Consider the following 24,606-nt stretch of genomic DNA (forward strand, 5'->3'; position numbering starts at 1 on the left):
CTGTACGATATAGCCATTAAATTTATGGAAAGGAAATATTTATCTCATTCTCAGAAAGGGAAATTCGAGCTGTTCCTTCTCCTGTTTCCTTTTCTCCACACCAAATTACTTATTTCACATGTCAACTCTGATATCATTTGTTACCTATATAACACAATACTTGCTTACTAACCTAACCATGCACTCAGCAGAATTACATAGCCACTTCGATCTCACGAATGCCACCGTTAAATAGTCTATTGGTATTCTTACTACGTGTTTCTTTGTACACATAACCCTATACATTTTACTTCGCTCCGTTATTTTAACGTTATAACACACTACACCTAGTTAACTTCAAATTTTGAGTGAAATAGGTACCGCCAAATATTACTTTCGGAGTATCGGAATTTAATAATCGATAGTTGTCGCTCAATGCCACTGACACGCCAAAGATTATACCACGATAAAACACTCATCTCCCTAATGATAGAGGCAGCAAGCACATCAGAAACGTTGATAACCTTGTACCATACCACACGGCAGTCATTCTTATGATGCACACAGATTAAACCTGCTTTTGTAATTCATGCTGCAGTAACTCAACAACTACTCGATAGCTTTCAGTGAGTCGTCAGCGTCACGCACCGGCCGCGTTTACTGCCGGGAAAGAACCCGGGTACCCATTGGATAGGAGGCTGTGTGGGCCCCAGAGCCGGGCTGGATGCAGAGACCAAAGGAAAATTTTCTGTCCTCATTGGGGATTGAACCCTGGTCCATAGTAAGTCATAATACTGAGCTACCCTAACTCTATCCAATAGAAGTTATTTTCACAAAGGACATATTGCCCGATGGAAGCCACTATCACTAGCAACAATGGCCCTTTGACTGAATACCTCAAGGCAAATTGTTAATTGTAATTATAGTAGTGTAGACCGCTGGGGAGACCTAGACGTAGATGGTATGATATTCTCTGGTGGGATTTATGGGAGATAAAGAATTGAAGAAGACTTGATTTTGTTGACCCAGGACAGGGTCCAGTGGAAGGCTTTGGTTACTTTGGTGATAAATCTTTGGGTTCTGTTAGCCATCTAGTTAGTAGAATAAATCCAGCTTGAAGGGAACACATGTGGAATCAGTGCTTACGTTACATATTTTATGCAAAAAATATATAAACCTGTATTTACTTCTGTTAATAGATGGATCAGACTCACCATGACTTCTACAAGGTAGTCCACTGATTTGTGAAGATTGAAGTCACAATGGTTAATCGTTTAAATATTTCTCAGTTTTTAAGGACTGTTTAATTGCGTTCTGAGTTATTACATTTAAGTTCGCTGTCAAGACCCTCATCTGTTCTGGGTCACCAAAATGCAGAAGGTCCAATGTTTGGTATTCCTGAACTAGACATAATTAATTATTTATCTTTCTCTAATGAACAAGACATGTAGTATCACGCAAAAATACTTACACTGGTGTGATGTAATTTAACATATCTTCATTCAGTGATTCCACCAACTGTTCTCTCTCTCCAGTTCACTGGCAATGAATAAAACTTATCATTTTCTTTACTGGAACAATTTTAATGTGCCACCGAAATGTGTACAAATGCCAACAAGAAAATATTATTTTCAAAACATATTCAGATTATGATCCGTTGTATCCCTTATATTTTCTATAAAACAAATACAATAAAATCTGCCCATACTCTCTCAATGTGGTTCATTGATATGCAGCCAAGTTAATGGAATGACAAAAATACAAGAGGAATGAAGCTGAATATAAAGCCTGTATTACCATAATGCTACACTCACCTTCGGACTACTTCATCAGAAAATACCTTGACACATAAATCATGGTGGTATAACCATTACAACTACAGTACAAGAAATGTCACTATCTAATTCCACAGGAGTCTATCATAGCAGTATGGCAATTACCATGCATATAATTCAGAAGAAATGTTTCTAATTTAGGTTAGTTTGTCCATAAAGATGGCTGTCTTCTGGGATGTAGCACCATGTAGTCTTGGTAGTCTGGTAGAAGTTACCAATATTTCAGAGGTACTCACTGTCTCCATAATCAGGCCATGCATGAGGAATTGGTCTCAGATATAGGGACCAGTCACTCAAGGCAGGACATCCTCAGACAGAAGAAGAGGAGAGAAGTTGAGGCTGCTGCCAAGGCTACGGGTTGGGCAAACATTCCACTGGCCAGTCCAGTGGGTAGACATCTGGTTCTGCTGCAGGATGGGAAGGGCCTTTAGTCTCCAAGAAGGCCCCTCAAACCAATGCACGGAAGCATAAAGCCAATGAGTTGGACTTATCTAACTTGGGCAGTTTGCTGGAGCTTGCAGCTAGATACCTGGGCCACTGTCTGGAGCCAGTTCTGCACCTCTGCCTGCAAAGGCAAGGAGTAAATCTGCCCAATGTCCAGAGGTTAAATCCACTGCCTCTAAGGGCGAACAAGTCGGTCATCAAAGGTCACAGGAAGTCTTAGATACAACAATGCCTATCTCAACCCGGACGCTAAGCCAGCACAATGTCCTTTTCAGGACACTAACCCAGCTCTGGCCAGTTTCTCATTTTCTCTGTCCCAACTTGTACGTTATTTTATCCATATCCCACTCAACTTTCTCCCCTGTATATTCCCTTTCCTTATACTCTTACACTTCTTTCATCTACCCTCATTTCCTTTTATCCAGTGAACTTCCCACTGGTCCCTCAGGGGCCCTGATAAGGACCATTTTTTATTTACCCTCTCTCTTTTGCTTACTTCTCCCCTCCTGACCAGGCTATGGTATGCCCCACTCTCCTGTTTGATCCCTTGCTCTCAGATAATGCAAGACAGCTGGGGACAGCTAAAACAGTTTGGCCTTGAGAAAGACCAATTCCTCCTTTCCAGTTATCCAGCAGCGGCAGGCTACAAGCAGCAACTCCCTGATCTGTCGCCTATTTCATCATGTCTCCAAACCAGGGCGATGAGTCACAAAATATCAAATCAGCAATCAGTCTGACCTCTAGCTTGAATCTCTGGTCAGGCTGTGGTACGTCTCTGTCTCTTTTTGGTTACCTTGCTCATGCCTGACGCTCGCCCTCTTCACCACTCATCCGGCTTCGGTTCTGCCTCGAGTGACTAGTTCCTACATCTCAAACCCAGTCCTCTTACATGGCTTACCTGTCACCCTGATAATGGAGGCAGCAAATACCCCTGAGACTTTGGTAAACATAGATAAACCAGACTACATAATGCTACAACCCAGAAGACAGCCTTCTTCATACTCACCACTGCGAGAATCCGAAATCTTACCTGGTCTATTCATAGTTTTGCCCTACAAACAAAATATACCCTTGGTCTGTCAGACGCCTGGTCGGACTTCACGAAATGACGATGGCAATCTGTCACAAGATCTCTACATACATGAGATAGTGCAACACAGAAAAATACGAAAACATATTCATGTCTCGAGTGGGATTCAAACCCACAATCCCTGTGTTCGAGCAGTCAAGACCGCGCGGTCACTGTGATACGTCACTTGCGATTCCCTTGCTATACTTAAGCAACATTATAAGACTCCTTGAAGTTATCTTCCTGCCATTCAATGGAAATTGCTCTGAACAAACTGGCACGTGTTATTACTTCCTACCTGCTTGATCGTATCAAGACATTACATTGAAAAACAACAACAAAAGAATATTGATTAACAGCTAATTAAAATTATAAATTAATATAAAACTGACAATACAAACACAAGCTATTAATGAAGCGTGAAGAGAAATTACCGCAGTCAGGAACTTCACTGTGAACAAGTTGGAACACAAACAACAGATAAAAAGGTGTAGTATTTTAAAATACTGATCAGACAATTTAGAAGTCTCAGTCTCTCTGAAAGATAATACTAGGTGCGATCGGAAAGTTTTCAGACTGCGCCTATAAAAACCCGTACACTTATCTCAGGTATTAAATTCATCCATCACCCTCGAAGTAGTTCCCCTGGGTGTGAACACAACGATCCCAGCGTCGCTGCCAAGCCTGGAAGCATCCCTGGAAATCTTTCTTTGTCAGCCTGTCAAGCACCATCTGCGATTCTGCCTGAATCTCTTCCATCGTCTCAAATCTCCTTCCCTTTAGCTGAATTTTCATTTTTGGGAAGAGGATGAAGTCACACGGAGCTAAATCCGGCGAATAAGGAGGGTGCGGGATAACGGCCATGGTGTTTGAGGCCAAAAACTGCCGAACTTTGAGGGCGGTGTGCACTGGCGCGTTGTCATGATGCAGCAGCCAGTTGTGGTTGCGCCACTTTGACGGCCGCTTCCGTCCTTTAGAATAAGCTGACAGGTCCCATAGCCTATCCCAACAATGTCGCACAAGTCGTTGATTGTACGACGTCGATCTTCGTAACATTTTCGGGCGTTGTGCTCGAAGATGGTCGTCCAGAACGCTCGTCATCATCGACAGAGGTTCGGCCATTTTTAAAACGTGAATGCCACACAAAAGTTTGTGCACGACCCATTGCGGACTTTCCAAATGCTTGCTTTAGCATTTCATAGGTTTCCGTAGCCGTTTTGGCGAGTCTTTGGCAAAATTCGATGCACACGCCATTCCGAAATCGCAGAAGGGTCGGTGTAATGCACTACCAAAACGCCCGTAACTAAGAAACAAATGCTAATTCGATGATGCCGGCTGGCACACTGATTCACTATGAATGTAGGCCGCACCCCCTAGCGGCAGAAGCTCGTACTACATCCGGTTCGCCCCCTATTGACACAGTCTTGAATCTTTCCGATCGCACTTCGTAAGCTATACGAATGGGTACGTGGCTACAACGTTAAGGGAGGAAATCGTCTACCTGAACAATTCCAGCGTGAATACAGTAAATGCATATTTACTTGAACGTGATACCATTAACACGTATAGACACTTTTCCTTCTTCACTCTGCATACGAGTTTCGACTTTTACTCATTCCTGACATCGGCACTTGATGGAGTGAGATGTCAGCATCACGCCCCGACCGGCTTCACCTCCAGGAAAGGCCCCCAGAACCCACCGGACAGCTCAGGCCGTGAGATTGAAGTCATCCTTCCCCCGCGAGCAAATTTGTTTACCGTTTGCACTTACAATTAAGACGTGCATGTTCTCAGACCGTAATGGAATGCGACGGCGAGACTGCAGTGCAGCAGCTGTTCCACGGCGCTGGCGTCTTCGTGACGGGGGGCACGGGATTCCTGGGCACTGCGCTGCTAGAGAAGCTTCTACGCTCCTGTCCTGGCGTCAGGACCATATTCATCCTCTTGAGGCCCAAGAAGGGCAAGACTCAAGAAGAGCGATTCTCTGGTCTCTTCGAAGCACCGGTTAGTACAGGAAGCCAGCGAAAGTATTTATGAGACGCCTGCAGACAAACTTGAATACAAAAAGTGACTAATTATTTTAACAAATTCGTAACATTTTGCTGTTTGCAGCACGGTGAGTTTGTAACGTAACCGCTACAATACCCTTCCAGTTAAAGAAGTGTCGCTAAATAATCCAAGGAAAAATTAAATGCAAAAGAACACTTTAGCTGTCACAATCAGATCCTCCAAAGTTCTTCCATTTTCGTTACACACAATCCCACCCCCCACAAACCATTTTTACACGCCCTGCTACTCTGGAACTCATTTCACCCAATTTAAGTCGTCTCTTCTCTACAGGCTTTCGACTTAAATTCTGTATGCAATTCTCATGATGCAATTTTTTCCAACAACCTATAACTTTAACTCTCTTGAATCCAAATATTCTCCGCAACACCCTGTTCTCAAATACCCTCAATGTGAGAGATCACATTTAACAAAACAAGTTCCATTATAATGTTCTCTTTAAATGTTTTTGTTCTTATAGCAGCCGGGAGAACAAAAGATCCCCCAAAATACCTCCTTGTAAGTTACGATAATATTTTAACTCTCCCTAGCGGTACCAATGATATGGCTGTGCACACCACAGAGTCCTGTTCTAATCTGATGGATAAGTAAGCAATTCGACGCCAGTATATTCTGAATATTATGCCTATTTTTATGCACTTGTAAAATAATTATTTCGGAATGAACTAAACGTCATATTTTCGTAACACGAAACTTAACGTTATACTTTTCCATGACTACTGATGACAACAAACTGGAACGTATTCAGCAGACGTTTGCAGTCCTGTGCTATAATCCTTTCCTCCCCCATGTTAATGGGCAGTATTTAAAATTCAAAATCTTAACGCAAGAGGATATATTGCATTGATGCATTGTTCCTTGTCCAAGTTCACCGTAGTTTAAAATACTGCCCTTCCCTTATGGAAGATGTCAGTCTCTGCATCCCTGCTTGGAATCTGAGAGATTTTTCTATGTTCAGTTTTAGCCCTTTGATCAAAAACAGTCCCTCTGCTAGATGCACATCAGCTGCTGATGTCGTCTGCAGGGACTTGGACATATTCGAGACGAAAATTGTCACACTTAATTACATCCTACAATAATCTAATGTACTTAATTTATCTAAATTATTACTACAAATATACCAATGTATTTAGTAGCAATTTTTCTTTGTGTATGGGAGTCCTCTGCACTCATGTATTTTATATTCCCTTTGTTGTTACATTCTTATAATCATTACTTTGTTCGTGTGTTCGTCTCTGTGCTGTATCTGTAATTGGCCTTCTTGCTGTTGACACAGCACATTAATAATAAACAATTGAATTGAAATTAGCATATTAAGTAATCAACTTTGGCTGGCGTGTTCACTCTGTTATGAACAATTATACCAGTCTTCGAAAACAGGAATCATGTGTCCCTGGCCCTGGGGCCAATAGCGTAGGGCATGGGGTCAGTGTGCTAACTGGCATTATTCCGTGGTAACTTATTGCTTTGTTGCTCTGCACGTGTGTTTTCGACTTATGAAACGAGTAAATGAACCACTGACAGGAAGACGAAATCCTGTATCCCGAGCCAGTTGAATCCAATTCACAGCTATCAGTTCTCTAAGATCAGTTTAATATTATCCTTCTCAGTATTCAAACTGGCTCCTTTCCAAGAGGAATGGAGAGAATTGATCACAACCAGACAACACACAGAGACTGATGATGCTCAGAATTAGTACAAAATTGATGACTGCCTTCTGCAATGTTGCGTCAGGTTGCCTGATAAAAATCGATAAACGTTTCAGAGGTACTTACCGCCTCAATCATTAGGGCGATGGGAACACTCTCATCACCCCGATTATACAATAAGCATCCCTGAACACTTCCTACCAGACTACACAGTGCAACATCCCAGAACACAGCCGTCTTCACACACGTCATCACGAGAACCTGGTATCTCACCCAGTACAAACTTGTATTAACATCCATAAGGTCAGGGCTGACTTGTTTCATTGTGTCCAGGTGTTTGAATCCATGAAGAAGGCCTGTCCCAACTATATGACCAAAGTGAGGGCTGTGGCCGGTGACTGTGGGTTGCCCGGCTTGGGCCTCGGAGAAGCAGATCGCGAGCTGCTATGTCAAGAAGTGAGAGTCGTGTTCCATATCGCAGCAACTGTCCGGTTTGATGAAAAGCTGAAGACAGCTGTCCACATCAATGTCAGAAGCACGAAGCACCTGCTAGAGCTCGCAAGGCACATGCCACATCTCAAGGTACAATCTCAGAATGCCTGGAATCGAACATGGTCCTCCAGTCTGGAACTAGTGTTCTTGCTACTTATAACTGCATCTGGGAGAAACCGCTGACTGGACGATCATTTAAAGACACTGTAACATTGTTGAATCACTTTTAGTGTCACTTGAGAAAAAGACAAACATGGTTTATTGAAACTGCAGTGAGTAAAATGTGTAGTCCAGTTCTTTGGGAATTGATGTTATTTGCTCTTAAGTCCCTGAACTAAAAGCTTACCACAAGCTACAAGAAAACAAGTAAAGAGAGAAGCAGCTCACCAGGTTGTGATGTCTGAAGCTGGCAGTGGCTACAGCCTGGATATCCTTACTAGTTTCAGTTTCAATTTAGAAAACCATATTTCTGTAAAATTTAACTTTCATTACAATGCTATTTCTAATTTTACATAACATGCCAGCCTGGGCAGTGCAGCTGTTTTATCTATGTATCAAAAATTCCTTCAGCTGTTCTGAAATGTGTTCAGTTTCCAATCCCTGTATTCATGCCAGGAGTTCTCAAACGTTTCCAGACCTGGGGCCACATTCAACATTTATCAATTAGCAAGCTACAGGCTTTTAAATTAGGACAATTTATTGAAAGGGCAATGTACTTTATTCAAACGGCTACGTTATACCTACTGTTGCAAACAAGCACACATGAAACTCAAGAATTTTCTTTAAAAAATTAGTAATTACTGAGATATCTGGCACTGATTTTGCTTCAGTAATCTCTCAATACCAAGTCTAATTTCGGCTTCTGAAATTTGCATTTTTTCCCTCCATGTTCATCATTAAAATGCATCCTAGTTCTTGATTTAACATTAATTTAAACAGTTGCTGTGACACGTACAACCAAATATTGATGACATTAACAGCAGAAACAGTCAGATAAAAATCATCATTAGCCAGCTACAGCCAATCAAGTGCTGTTAGCCACTGATTAGTCCTGCTCTGTTCCAGTGTATGGAGTTGCACTTACGCAAAGTGTCAACCAGCTAGGCCAACATGGTTAGTATGAATGTTCCACCCCTCTTCAGTGGTCTCATCCAACGGTATATGCTTCAAAGTGCTGTGGATCAATGCAAGAGAAAGTAATTTAAGAATTTTAGTGCAGTATATTTCATAAACCTAACAATAGGACCGAATGGAAGAGGAGAATTGAGGAGGCCATGGACCAAATACGGACCGGAGAGCCATTGAAGAAGAAGATATTTCATAAAATAAGTGATGGGTTTAAAATTAAATAAGATTCTGATTCAATTCACAAAGAGACTGTTATAGATATAAAACCAAAATAATATGTTGCAAATTCAGCAATGATATTTACAAAACAGATTTTATTTCACACACATAGCAAGACAGTAGCAATGAAATGAAATAAAAATTGTGAAGAACAGTGAATGATTCTGTTACTGGCATCATTATCATCCTCTCACATATTAGATCATTTAGCCTGTTATGGCTTCACGCCATTTCTTTAGTCGTCTTCCTAACCTTCAATTCTTTGGCTTGTATGCCACAGTAATAAATATCTTTATGAAAGCTGAAATGAGGACATGGTCCTGCTAAGTGGCTGTTTGTCAACATTATTCTACGTTTAGTTAGCTTCTGGTTAGGCCTTGGGGTTGTATAATGCCCACATTGATGGAATGTTTAAGCCATCATGACCTGGTCCCCAGACCCTTGGTTCGCTGCTAGTGAAGTATCAAAAACAGGTTGTACCATGAGACTTTGAGGCAGAGAATTTAACAGAACGGGCTACTGGAGGCACCTCTTATTCCTTGCAACCATAATTGAGTCTGTAATGTTGCCAGTTATTCAGACAAGAACAGAATCAATTGCTCAAAGACTCTGCATTTTGCATCTTTCTTATTTTCTTCTCTTTCATTTTCTTTTATACATTTGGAATTTTCCTTGCCTTTGCAAATGGTGTTTTTCTTTCCAGTCGTTCATCCATGTATCATCTGCCTTTGCACAATGCCCCATTAAACACATTGAGGAGCAGTTCTATCCAGTGCCATTGCAGTGTGAAGAAGCAATACAGCTAGTGGACCTTCTGGATGAAGATGTGCTGTCCATTATGACTCCAATGTGAGTATGGAAGTCTTGAACCCTCTGCTGACAATTGGTGTGCCAGATCCCAATCACTGAAAAAATATATAAATGTTCACATTATGAACCACACATCTGATCAAAGAACAAATAAGAAATTATTTCAGAAAAAGAAAACTCCTCCGTTTTGGGAAAATAACAAAAATATACTTGAACCCTTACTAAACTATAAAATAAGCAAACAAACAAACTATTAACACTATAACATTATAGTGTTAATAGTTTATTTGGTTGCTTAATTTATATTCTAATACACTACACGGTATGCAAAGTTTTAACCTTACTAAACTGTTTCCCAGGTTAAAGTTTTCTGAAAATATAAAATATTATATTTTGTACTTCATATATTGAATATACACAATGATGTGTTACGATGCAAAATGTTTAACTGTACTACACAAAATTTTGTTTATATAAATATAATTATTATTGCAAGTTTCCTCAGGCACATTTCTACAAACACTTAAATAACCTCTTCACAATCACAACGTACAATGGACTGTATACCTACCGCAGGAACTTACGACGACATGTGCTACAGAAGCATAAAACCCTTGTGTTTACATGAAAACCAGTGTAAAAAGCTACAACTACCGGATAATAAAAAGGATGTAATATAGAAATGTTACACAAACAACATAGGTGTTTTATGTCATAAACAGTCTCTTCATATACTGAGCCAGTTTTTAAATAAAGAAAGTAAAGTTTGAAGTATGGCCTTCCTTCTTTTGTTTGCTGCACTGCAATACAATGTAATATTATTTCTTACTCCGCAACCTGTTGTCATCTGACAAAACTAAGAATCCATGGATGTGAAGAAGATACACACAAACACACAGGAGGACTTTTTTCGTTACCCAGTATCTTATATTGCACCCCCAGATGGCTGGAGTTCTGAATGATGAAATGAACGAAAATAAGACCAGGAGGTGTCAGGAGAAAGCACAGAACTCAGTTTCTAAACAAATATAACAAGTTTCTGCCTGGCAAGAATTAACACAGGAAAGGGATTTAAAAGAAAATCATGAGGGAAAGAGTGAGGATGAGATACAGGAAAATGTCAGAAACTACGAGATTAAACCGTGACTGGAGAGGGGGGGGATAGCAATATGAGTAAGGAAAGCTTGAGCTAACACAACTCATTACAAACAAGTATCACAAGTTGATTTCATATAGAATAAGGAAATATTTTGGATATGCATTTTAGAAGTACAGGAATAGAGAATTCATTTGAGACTTTGTATTTATTAAGTATGTTTTCCTTTCTTGATCACATTCCACATAGTGCGGTGTTATAGGCTGTCCACAAAACCAAGGATCCTACATCATAAACTACTCAAGGGTGAGAAATAGGTCACTGTAATAGCAGTGACTTATAGGGGTAGGCGATGCTTGAAGAGTTAATTAATATTTCAACTAAAGTGTGCAGATGTTACTAATTACAGGATACTGAGGGATTGGCCAAACACATATGCACTCACTAAATCAATTGCTGAAGACACAGTACGAGAGTTTGGAAAGGGCCTGCCAATAGCAGTGGTGCGACCTTCTATAGGTGGGTAGCTCATATTTGTTTCCTGTTTCTCATTGTGAAAGGATTATGGAAATGGTAACTGAAATGGAGAATTACTAAGAAGAACGTTGCATGACTGAAAGCTGTGAGTCTAGAATCACTCCATAAGAGCAAAACGCTGTCCTGTATAAACATGTAAGTGTCCATTAATGAAGGTTCTTCATAAGTAATTTCTAAAACTTTGTTTCGTACGGCGAAGTGAAAGCAATTTCATCGTTTTCTTGCTGATGATTTATAAAAACCAGTCTCTTGTGCAAGGTATATCAGTGACAGTTAATCTTATATGGTCCCTTTCTCTTGCCCAGCACAATATTTTTTTATTTGTTTCTTGTCTTGAAGAGAGCCAGTAAACCTAATTTTATCAGTAACTTGACGAATTCCCATTGTGTTCAGAATTTTGAACCAAGAACATTTACGGAAAAATTGTCTCCAACACTATTTCGCAGAACAGTATATTTCACATTGAACTGATAGTGATTGGGGGGGAGGGGACAGCATATGGAACTGTATCAGCTCACAAAGATAACATTTTTGCCAAACACTATCATAGATTTATCCTTTGACAGTGATAATCACTACTTAATGCACTGTTTGACAATATTGCAGACTTATTCATTAAGAGTTAAAACCAAAACTCTGTGTCTACTCTTTTGATGATGAACAGTTTCAGTGGAATTTACTGGCATTGTTTAAGCTTTCTCAAATGTTATAGAATTATTAGAACTAGTCAATGTTTGTTGAACAAAATGAAGAAAATCTTTGTTCTTGGCAGGTCCCACATTAAATCTATCTCAGGACAGAGATTGGCTAACCAGACAGGAATGTTTCCTCAGTCCATCTAGGAAGTAGTACATCTTAAAGTAGGCCAGAATAATTTCTTTCGTTTCTTGTCAGTTCCATCATTTGAAGTCATTCTGTCAGTTATTTGACACAGCCTATGCAGTAGTTAAATTATGAATAGCCCTTCAGTTGTTTCCGGTATAGTACCACACATAATTTCCAGCTTCATATTCTTTGAATGAGATACTTCATAAAAGTGTGAACATAATGTGTTCTAATTAGGTTATTTCTTTGAAGTACTTAATGCATTACGTTACATATCAAAATATTCATTAACTAACAGTCAATTTTATTTGCTTGTTCTGTTGTTTGCATTGGTTCTGAAATTGGAAGCTAGAATGTTATAATAATAATTGTTTACAGTTTCTTGATCATGAGAGAAAAAGTGTTTTCCACAAACAGCTACCAGTGGCAAACATAGCAAATGTTACTAAAACACTTACAAAAAATACTAAAGGAGTAAAACCACATATAATTATATTAGTAAAAAAATTACAATAGATATAAATAAAGTCTACTAAATGTGTCTACCACGTTCCTATGGCGGACACTAGGCTGTTGTTTCTGGTGAGCAAACATTTTAATCACACATAAAACACATCAACTGCCTTCGAAAAATTAATTTTAAAAATTAAAATTAATGAATGGGAAAGGTAAATAACTTTCCAGATTGAAGAATGTTCACACATTCTGTATGGTTTTAAAGATGATATTCTGCTAAATCATTTCCCTATTTTAGAGCATAATCCAAAAATGTTTACAGTACAAAAATCACTGTCATGTAGTGTACCTGATCTCATATCGCAGAAATAAACATAATTCTTGAATATGCTAGTTACAACACCACAATCATTTGCACATGAGGCCAGTAAACTGATAAGACTGCTTTTTTATAGTGATAAGTACCGCACGTGAACCTTTCCCTGGTTGGATCAACAACATTTATGGAGCTACTGGAGTTGTGGTAGGAGCTGCGGCTGGACTCATAAGGACCATGCACTGTAATGAAGATATGTTGGCAGAAGTGGTTCCTGTCGATATGGTTATTAATGTGACGATAGCTGCTGCTTGGGATGTAGCAACACAACACAGGTAAACAATCATGTGCCTGTACAGGTGTCTGACTGGTATTATCTTACACTTCCTTCATGGCCTAATTTAAAGTACTTCCTTTACATTTTACTGGAGGAACTGAGGAAAACCAGCTAATTTCTGAGCCAAGATTAGAACCTAAAATTTCCTGAATATGAAACAGAAATGCTAACCACTCAGTCATGATGATCATTTCTTTAAACAGACAAATTTTAATTCATCATGTTTCCTCCATGGTTACAGTCACATTAGAAAAATGGATGTAATGAGTTCAACACTGTCAACTGTGATCTTCTGGGATGACTCCATCTAGTCTTGCAGGTGGCTGCCAACATTTTGGAGGAAGGGAGATGGTGTTACATTCCTCTAAAAAGCTGGCAACAACTTGGATGACTACATGGCATCTCAACCCAGAACACCACAATCAATATATTGTCACCATGAGAACCTAACATTTCACGCAATTCAACTATGACAATTTTATTGATCAGCAGAATATCATCTCATGGACCCTTTTAACGTTTACCCAGGAGTTTGTAATTACCAATACTTACAACAGGAATGTAGTGGAGATCTTGTGATAGTAAGCATATTTTTCTCACTTGATACATTACCCCAGTGTGAAAATAGTGATCTCACCACAAGGGAAGAAGAAAGATTAAGGATATTTGAGAAATGTGTTTCATGCACTTTGTACAAAGAACACAAAAAAGTGCTCTAAAAGTGTACAGCAATCTGTTGCCAACTGCAGAGATTATGTTCTTGAAAAATGGACATAAAAGTGGACTGCAAAATATTTGAAATCTGTGACTGGCAAGCACCTGGCTGACAAGGGATTGCTGTGCATAATATTGAGGGCCATTATAGAATAATAACAAACGTATGTGCGAGGAATCAACTCACAAGGGCACAACCAACCTTATCAAATTATAAATATAAAGTGATTTTGTTTGTTTCATAGGTTGAAATCACAGCAATATCTACCTGAAAAACAAACAGGGAACCTTCCAGGTCCAGATGATGATATTCCCATCTTGAACTATGTATCTTCAATTCAGAATCCTCTCACATGGGCTCAGTATATGAAGTTTAATGAATGCGGGAAAGAATATCCACCTATGAGAGTGCTGTGGTATTACTGCTTGAAACTTAATAAATATAAGATCATGCACAATTTGTATGCCATATTTCTGCACTTCCTGCCAGCTCTCATTGTGGATACTGCAGCCAGACTTGTTGGGAAAAAGCCAATGTAAGTATGCGTAGGTTTCCACACCAGCATTTTCAACTTCCTACATGTGTACAAAATTAGAATTTAAGTTTCATAAATCAAAAAGGTGTAATATTAAAATGTACAGGTAGCCCTCGATTTGCACCGGTTCAATTTGCGCTGATTCAGAATAACGCCGATTTTGAAACCACCAAGCCAAAAAGTGAAAAAAATACATTTTACTATTACTTATAACATTTTACAATGTATCTCGAACTGATTATTATACTAAATCTTAATTCTTACATCGCTGATTTTCAATAAAAATTATAAATACAGTAATCTATGCAATTACACAATTATTACATTACTGTGCACTCTGAAAATGATAATGGGTACACCTTGATCATTACAGATGTGAGGGTCAATATGAAACAAAGGCCAATGCCAATTGTAAATGATGTTTCACAGTTAGTATTACTCAGTTCCTGGATTTTGTTCATCATCTAGTATTCTGAACAGACCACAGCTGCAGAGAAAGAAATACGTTCTCCATCCCACCATAATGGATCACTTATAGAAACTTGCAACCTGTGTTCAACAATATCAGTGATTCAGGAACCATGGAAGATAGTGACATTGTCAACATACAGTTTCCTTCAATTCCCCTAAGTCATCCTGCCACTCATATAAGTTGTGCCATTATGTTAAACCAGTTCCATCAGTAAAATCTTCTCAGGCTGACAGTCATATCAGTTGGTTAACAATAAACATTTCAAGGACCACCTCCATCCCCGTCATTAGGATTTGATCTGTTGTCTGGAATAAACATAAAAAAATACTTACTTCATGTATAAAGTGAAGCTTTCGTGGCGACTGGAGTTGATCAAAGACTCTCAGGTTACAAGCTGCGTCAGGTGGCTGAATGGTGAATAAACCATATCTTCTGCCAACGTTCTCATCGGCAAGCACGCTAAAAAAAGGACCAGATTTGTTAGCAGCATCCCTGAGGATGAAAGCAGAGATTGTTCTCAAAACGTTGGCAGAAGGTTTGGTTTATTCACCATTCAGCTAATTGACGTGGCTTCTAACCCAAGAGTCTTTCATAATAATAGTTTTAGTAACTTCTTGTTTTCTTTCAGATTATGGAATATTTACAAGAAGATCCACAAGTTTGTTGATGTGATATCATACTTCTCCACCCAACAGTGGAAGTTCACAAACGACAATGTGCAGACTTTGTGGAAAAGGATGAGTCCTGAGGATCAAAAGCTCTTTGACTTCAACATTGCTAACATTGATTGGCAGTCTGTATTCAAAGATTCCATGCTTGGGTTGCGCACGTATATGGCACAAGACACCCCTGACACATTTGAACTTGCAAAGAAACGCTACAGAAGGTACAGCCAAAATGTTTAATAAGCTGACTGTAGTGTACTAATACAAATACCAGTGTGGTAAGTTGGAAAATTAGTTATCGTAGATGGCCGTGAATTGAAAGTAACAGTAGAAAAAATAACGTTCAATTCAAGTGCCATTTTATTGTTCTATTATTCAAGCATTTAGTAAACTCTCCTAAATATGAACTCAGAAAATATTACACACCAAAGAAATGAACAAACTGCAGTCTTATATTTTGTGTAATTCAATCTCATATAAGTGAAGTACTGAAATATGGAGTGAGCCGGGGATAGCTCAGTCAGTATAGTGACTAGCTACAAGCTGGACGACTGGGATTTGATGCCCATCGGTGGCAGAGAAGTTTTTCAATGGGCCCTACCCTATCCAATGGGTGTGACGGTCCTTTCCCAGGGGTAAAGCAACTGCAGTTCAGTAATGACACTAATAACCCACTTAAAAGGTACATTGTTGTAGTGAAAGTAACACAAACTGTGAGTTACTTGTGTAAAATTGGCAGTAACTTCATGAAAAGGATTACAGAAATGAGAACTTAGAACAATAATGCTGTCATTCTGTTTTCAGGTTGAAGATTGCACATTACACTTTGGTGTACACAATACGCTTTATTCTACTTGCCACCTTAACATGGATTACCATCAACATGGTGATGTGACATCTATAGCTCTTCAAGTCAGCAAAATGGAAATACTATTGGGTGTAGATAATTACTTTCAAAATTAATAAGAGTCCTGCCATTATTCATGTTTTCATATAAGATGATAAAAATACAACACAATTTGCTGTGAAACTCTTAGCCTTGTCATTGTTAAGAACAAAATAATTTCACCACATAAAACAGACCACTTCATTTTGTATATTTACGTAGCACAGTGAGCATAGTAACTGACTCAATTGACTACATGCTGAATAACTGGGGTTCAATCCTCAGCGGATGCAGAGGATACTTCTTCCAGCCTCTGCATCTAGAGTGGCTGTGATGCCCACCCAGACTCCTATACAGCGGTTGCTAGGAGGTCATTTCCCCCAGGGTAAAGAGTGACTGGGGGCATAATCTGACAGCTCGTCTTCATCTACTACCAACTTCAAAAACAAGTAGGAGCTACACCTCTCTCCCATGCACGTCCATGGCTTGAATTGGGGAGTTTTACTTTTATGTGCGTGTAATATTCTCGTAACTTTAAATTATCCCTAACATGGATAATTTTCTTATTAAGAGAAAGAAAAGAAAAAGACACTGAATACAAAATGAAGTGGCATTTGCAAATTCATTCAAATTAAACACAGGTTCTGCAGTTGCAAGAACTAATGGTATTGGAAAAAGGTGCTACCATATCAAATTTGACTTAAGTTCAATACTTTAATTTTTTATTTTCCTGCATTAAAGTTCCTCTGCATACAGAAATAAAAACTTCAGTTCCCAGGCTTTCTGAATAACAAGTCTCTTAATGTTATTTGCATGTCCACAATTGTCTTCTGGAAACAATGTAAGTGTCTGAGAAAAAGTTCTCACCATCAGAATTCACTGTATCATTCTCATAATTGACACTGGAAGTAATAACAATGCAACTCTTCTCCAGAAGACCCTTTCTAGTTTCATCTATAGCTGAACACAGGTTCTTATTAAATAATAAGCTTTAATATTTATGTAACATCTTGATTCATCGGACACATTAATTGTTATTCCTACCATAATTTTTGTCCCAATGCCCATTCCAAATCAAGATGATTTAAACCCTTCAGCTTTATCACCCAGCCCTCCTCTTTTCCAGGATGCTTGCTTCATTGGGCAATGCAGCCAGTGATTGCGTCTCTAAAGACTTCACCCCAGGAACCAGCTCTCCCCTGCTTTTGCCACCAGACCTGGATATCCCCGTTCTTCCACCATCCTGGCTACAATAATGGCCTTGGATCGCACTAGGTCAACAATAACCATGAAGAACAACTTTCAAAAGTCCAAAATATCAAGTTCCTTCTGGCTTGTGCTTTCAACACAGTGCTGTTTGATCTAGATTCAAAATCTGTCGCAAACTTCTTAATTATTTTCTTAAAACTTTGACCTTATTCTTCCTTTAAAATGTCTCTTTATTTAATTTTGAATTGTTCCTGTAGTGTGCTACTTTAAATCTCTAACCCAAATACCTCATTTATTTGTTATTTTCCCCATTAAAATTTTTCAAATATAAAATACCTTAAATGACTGTTTCAGTACTATGGTAATTCACTGTTACCACATATTTTGTTACTGTAAATACAGGCAGCTCAAAAACTCTTGTAGTAAAATCTGATTTTTATTCCACCTAAAACATCAATGAAACATTCAGCTTTCCTTTTAATGTCTTATAACACTACATGTTTCGATCTAACGAAGATCATCTTCTGGTGGCATGTAAGGTTTTTATTGAACTGTGTGTAGCTTATGATCTATTAATAACCAAATTATGAGTTACAAATACTATGTAACACGCTGTACATTGGGTCTGCGGTTTAACCGCAAAACATTCAAGAACCACATACACCATTAAAATATTGACCATTGAGTAATATATATCAAAAATTTGTGTAACTGCATTTCAACACCAGCAGCTGTGAGGAAAATGTGTGACTTGCAGCAGTATCACAATGTTTCTTAACAAACTATATACCATCCAGGAACATCGAGTTTCATGTACGTGCTCGTAACTGCAACAGCAACTGCTCTGCTGTACAAAATTTCATGTACATTTGATCTTAAATATTTGAAACATTTACAAAACCTAAAAATTTTATTTCTTAATATAGATTGTTCCCTTATTTACCAATTACTGATAGGGTAGCAGTCCTGGGACGGTATAATCCTGATGCTGGAAGCACAGGGGTTCTTATAAAAAGGGCTGGTCATGTCTGTTTGTCCACATGATTTTGGTTTGCTCTATAAATTTGTTTCAATTTAAAAGTTCTTTCAATTTAATCATGTAAGTGACATGGTTCTCACTTACCTTGCAATTCTTAGCCATTTGTAATAAATTCTGCCACTCTCTGAAGCCAGAAGATATCACAGTTCCTGTGCTGGGTGAGAAAGTTCACTTATATCACTGGATGACTAAATGAACATGTACACAAAGAAAGACATAGTGAACTATACTAATAATTCAACTGAGTACATGGCAACCTCAATGAGAAAGGATTTCTCAGTCAGAATAGTGTCAAAATACTGACTGGGAGAATGGAATTCAATCCCCAGCAAGAGCATGGAATTTCCCTTCTAGCCTCTGCATCCAGATCAGCTCTGGGCCTATACAGTCTCCTGTCCTATATGTACCAAGGGTCCTTCCCCCGGAGATAAAGCATGGCCAAGGTGTGATGCTAATCACTCATCTCCATCTAGTGCCAAGGTGAAGAATAATTAGAAGCTATATTCCTCTTCAAGTACCTGCATGACATGTAGCAGGGCAGATTTACTTAACACGTCAACCTAACAGGTTACCATCGATCAGGTTTAGTATACAAAAATATCACTGTAACTATATTTGTTTGAACTGTACGATATAGCCATTAAATTTATGGAAAGGAAATATTTATCTCATACTCAGAAAGGGAAATTCGAGCTGTTCCTGCTCCTGTTTCCTTTTCTCCACACCAAATTACTTATTTCACATGTCAACTCTGATATCATTTGTTACCTATATAACACAGTACTTGCTTACTAACCTAACCATGCACTCAGCAGAATTACATAGCCACTTCGATCTTACGAATGCCACCGTTAAATAGTCTATTGGTATTCTTACTACGTGTTTCTTTGTACACATAACCCTATACATTTTACTTCTCTCCGTTATTTTAACGTTTTAACACACTGCACCTAGTTAACTTCAAATTTTGAGTGAAATAGGTACCGCCAAATATTACTTTCGGAGTATCGGAATTTAATAATCGATATTTGTCGCTCAATGCCACTGACACGCCAAAGATTATACCACGATAAAACACTCATCTCCCTAATGATAGAGGCAGCAAGCACATCAGAAACGTCGATAACCTTGTACCAGACTACACGGCAGTCACTTATGATGCACACAGATTAAACCAGCTTTTGTAATTCATGCTGCAGTAACTCAACAACTACTCGATAGCTTTTAGTGAGTGGTCAGCGTCACGCACCGGCCCCGTTTACTCCCGGGAAAGAACCAGTTTACCCATTGGATAGGAGTTTGTGTGGGCCCCAGAGCCGGGCTGGATGCAGAGACCAAAGGAAAATTTTCTGTCCTCATTGGGGATTGAACCCTGGTCCATAGTAAGTCATAATACTGAGATAACCTAACTCCATCCAATAAAAGTTATTTACAAAAAGGGCATATTGCCCGATGGAAGCCACTATCACTAGCAACAATGGCACTTTGACTGAATACCTCAAGGCAAATTGTTAATTGTAATTATAGTAGTGTAGACCGCTGGGGAGACCTAGACGTAGATGGTATGATATTCTCTGGTGGGATTTATGGGAGATAAAGAATTGAAGAAGACTTGATTTTGTTGACCCAGGACAGGGTCCAGTGGAAGGCTTTGGTTACTTTGGTGATAAATCTTTGGGTTCTGTTAGCCATCAAGTTAGTAGAATAAATCCAGCTTGAAGGGAACACATGTGGAATCAGTACTTACGTTACATATTTTATGCAAAAAATATATACACCTGTATTTACTTCTGTTAATAGATGGATCAGACTTCTATAAGGTAGTCCACTGATTTGTGAAGATTGAAGTCATATTGGTTAATCGTTTAAATATTTGTCAGTTTTTAAGGACTGTTTTATTGCGTTCTGAGTTATTACATTTAAGTTTGCTGTCAAGACCCTCATCTGTTCTGGGTCACCAAAATGCAGAAGGTCCAATGTTTGGTATTCCTGAACTAGACATAATTAATTATTTATCTTTCTCTAATGAACAAGACATGTAGTATCACGCAAAAATACTTACACTGGTGTGATGTAATTTAACACATCTTCATTCAGTGATTCCACCAACTGTTCTCTCTCTCCAGTTCACTGGCAATGAATAAAACTTATGAAGATTTCTGTCTTCTGGGTTATTGCGCTGTGTAGTCTGGTCGATGTTAACCAACGTTTCAGAGGTCATACTGCCTCCGTCATCAGGGCGATGACGGAGGCAGTATGACCTCTGAAACGTTGGTTAACATCGACCAGACTACACAGCGCAATAACCCAGAAGACAGAAATCTTCATACTCACCGCTGTGAGAACCTCAAGTCTTACATAATAAAACTTATCATTTTCTTTACTGGGACAATTTTAATGTGCCACCGAAATGTGTACAAATGCCAACAAGAAAATATTATTTTCAAAACATATTCAGATTATGATCCGTTGTATCCCTTATATTTTCTATAAAACAAATACAATAAAATCTGCCCATACTCTCTCAATGTGGTTCATTGATATGCAGCCAAGTTAATGGAATGACAAAAATACAAGAGGAATGAAGCTGAATATAAAGCCTGTATTACCATAATGCTACCCTCACCTTCGGACTACTTCATCAGAAAATACCTTGACACGTAAATCATGGTGGTATAACCATTACAACTACAGTACAAGAAATGTCACTATCTAATTCCACAGGAGTCTATCATAGCAGTATGGCAATTACCATGCATATAATTCAGAAGAAATGTTTTTAATTTAGGTTAGTTTCTCCATAAAGATGGCTGTCTTCTGGGATGTAGCACCATGTAGTCTTGGTAGTCTGGTAGAAGTTACCAATATTTCAGAGGTACTCACTGTCTCCATAATCAGGCCATGCATGAGGAATTGGTCTCAGATATAGGGACCAGTCACTCAAGGCAGGACATCCTCAGACAGAAGAAGAGGAGAGAAGTTGAGGCTGCTGCCAAGGGTATGGGTTGGGCAAACATTCCACTGGCCAGTCCAGTGGGTAGACATCTGGTTCTGCTGCAGGATGGGAAGGGCCTTTAGTCTCCAAGAAGGCCCCTCAAACCAATGCACGGAAGCATAAAGCCAATGATCTGGACTTATCTAACTTGGGCAGTTTGCTGGAGCTTGCAGCTAGATACCTGGGGTGGGGACAGCTAAAACAGTTTGGCCTTGAGAAAGACCAATTCCTCCTTTCCAGTTATCCAGCAGCGGCAGGCTACAAGCAGCAACTCCCTGATCTGTCGCCTATTTCATCATGTCTCCAAACCAGGGCGATGAGTCACAAAATATCAAATCAGCAATCAGTCTGACCTCTAGCTTGAATCTCTGGTCAGGCTGTGGTACGTCTCTGTCTCTTTTTGGTTACCTTGCTCATGCCTGACGCTCGCCCTCTTCACCACTCATCCGGCTACGGTTCTGCCTTGAGTGACTAGTTCCTACATCTCAAACCCAGTCCTCTTACATGGCTTACCTGTCACCCTGATAATGGAGGCAGCAAATACCCCTGAGACTTTGGTAAACATAGATAAATCAGACTACATAATGCTACAACCCAGAAGACAGCCTTCTTCATACTCACCACTGCGAGAATCCGAAATCTTACCTGGTCTATTCATAGTTTTGCCCTACAAACAAAATATTGTCTGAAGATAGCTGACTTCTAGGCTGTTGCACCGTGCAATCTGGTACACATTTACCAGTGTTTCAGAGGTCCTTGCTGCCTCCGCCATCAGGATCGCCTGATGATGGAGGCAATATAACTACAATAAGAAGATGGATGTCTTCCATAATAACCTCAAATTCTACAAAATAATACAATATTTTATGCGCCATATGGCATTTTAATACTACTCTACTAATAAAAATATACCCTAAAACTAAGAAAAAAATTAAAATTAATTTACCACCATCCCTGCTTTTATGCCAATATTCGTGGTGGACAAAGAATGGTACTCTTAAGTGTAATATGCATCTTCTGTAGATGCTGTTATTACTTGGTCATCCGCAAATATTATTATATTGTAGTACTGTATTATGGCTACAGATGAGCGGATAATTTTATTCTGGAAGTAGGCTTTTGAAGTGAGAAGTGGACATCTGAGAATGGTGGGCCCTTATGATTACAGTGACAGGGTTTTGAATTCCATTATGAGAATAAACCCGCTGATACCTGAATATCTATTTGCTGATACTGGGAGATTCTGTACCATGGAGCTAAGTAAAAATGTTTGCCAAGTTATTTTGAAAACCTCATTTCCATATTAAAAAGAGGACAGGTGTTAAAGTTTCACACAAATATAATTTTTGAAGAAGCCCCAATATAAAATTGAATCACATTATTCTTCTCAGAGAATGTAACTGAAACTTGCAAACTTCTGTATTCCCCGTTGAATTCCTATGGGCTGATACGGATGTGAGTCCTGAGGAATGTCCACAAAATTATGCACTCTTATTGTCACAGAAATGTGAAGCAAAAATTCAATTTGCACTGCGAACATCGAATTAAAGTTCTATTTCCATTTTCCTTCAGTTCGCAAGCTAAACTGACGTGTGACCTCGGTATTTGTAACACCAACGCAATTGCGTCTGCGCACAATTTGAAGGTTCACAACAAGTGAATCTCACTGTCAAGTAACTGGTAACACACAAACGATCTTTAGTCACCAAGGTCTCACTCATCGTGGGAACAATTTTATTCCCCACACACATTTTCACAATCGTTCCTCACTTCAATACCGTGCTAGTAACATATTCCTCAAAACTTTCTTAACCATAACCTTGTCCATTGTGACCTTACAGGGCAGAGACTGAACAGACCAGTATTTTACATTATTTCCTGCATTGTAACGCGTGAACTCAGACTGCACCATCGCCAGTTATCAAATAACATTGTGAAGATATCCGTCTTCTGGGTTGTTGCGCTGTGTAGTCTGGTCGATGTTTCGTTAACATCGACCAGACTACACAGCGCAACAACCCAGAAGACGGATATCTTCATACTCACCGCTGTGAGAACCTCAAGTCTTACAAATAACATTGCGTCTGCGCATTGAGGAACTCCTTAATGCTCGCTGGCTTCCATAGTGCTTGTCATGAACCAAACTTCTATTATCTATGTGTGTCTATAATAGCAAATGTAGCCGCCACCAAATTGCGTGCTTCCACCTTTTACCTAACCTATAAGACGCTTCATCTACTGCACTGCTTCCCAAACTTTTTCCTTCATTACCCAAAACCGCTTATCTGCAAGTCCTTTTTACCCAATGTAGGTAAAACACAAACTGCACAGAAAACATATTTTAAACATCTCTAAACATTTTAGCAGTCACAAAAAAATTGTAATTATTCACCATGAATATTTCATCACCCAGGTCCCAGCTAATGAGTACAATGCCACTGCTCCATCTTATTTACTAGTTCCACAAAATTGGGAACAATTGGGGACAGTACACACCTCATATCGTATTCGGTGTTCACAAACTGGGACCCTTGGTCTGTCAGATGCCTGGTCGGACTTCATGAAATGACGAGGGCAATCTGTCACAAGATCTCTACATACATGAGATAGTGCAACACAGAAAAATACGAAAACATTAATGTCTCGAGTGGGATTCAAACCCACAATCCCTGTGTTCGAGCAGTCAAGACCGCGCGGTCACTGTGATACGTCACTTGCGATTCCCTTGCTATACTTAAGCAACATTATAAGACTACTTAAAGTTATCTTCCTGTCATTCAATGGAAATTGCTCTGAACAAACTGGCACGTGTTATTACTTCCTACCTGCTT

The 24,606-nt window shown here is 39.1% G+C and overlaps 1 protein-coding gene across 1 annotated transcript in view; it reads left to right on the top strand.

The window, feature by feature from the left end:
- The window catches only part of LOC110840741 (uncharacterized), a 63,968-nt gene that overhangs the window by 15,229 nt on the left and 24,133 nt on the right, over nucleotides 1–24,606 (top strand). Inside the window, exons 11-22 of the mRNA XM_087340131.1 lie at nucleotides 2,228–2,387; nucleotides 5,055–5,331; nucleotides 7,377–7,625; nucleotides 9,586–9,731; nucleotides 11,198–11,307; nucleotides 13,062–13,257; nucleotides 14,219–14,509; nucleotides 15,610–15,867; nucleotides 16,451–16,537; nucleotides 17,659–17,761; nucleotides 21,679–21,778; nucleotides 21,841–22,088. Of these exons, the coding sequence (XP_087196257.1) occupies nucleotides 2,228–2,387; nucleotides 5,055–5,331; nucleotides 7,377–7,625; nucleotides 9,586–9,731; nucleotides 11,198–11,307; nucleotides 13,062–13,257; nucleotides 14,219–14,509; nucleotides 15,610–15,867; nucleotides 16,451–16,537; nucleotides 17,659–17,761; nucleotides 21,679–21,778; nucleotides 21,841–22,088 (2,225 nt within the window). The remainder of the gene's footprint in view (nucleotides 1–2,227; nucleotides 2,388–5,054; nucleotides 5,332–7,376; nucleotides 7,626–9,585; nucleotides 9,732–11,197; nucleotides 11,308–13,061; nucleotides 13,258–14,218; nucleotides 14,510–15,609; nucleotides 15,868–16,450; nucleotides 16,538–17,658; nucleotides 17,762–21,678; nucleotides 21,779–21,840; nucleotides 22,089–24,606) is intronic.

Source organism: Zootermopsis nevadensis, unplaced genomic scaffold, assembly GCF_977971745.1.
Source record: "Zootermopsis nevadensis isolate Lab colony 2312 unplaced genomic scaffold, Znev_1.0 Znev_ptg000061l, whole genome shotgun sequence".
Lineage (NCBI taxonomy): Eukaryota > Metazoa > Arthropoda > Insecta > Blattodea > Termopsidae > Zootermopsis > Zootermopsis nevadensis.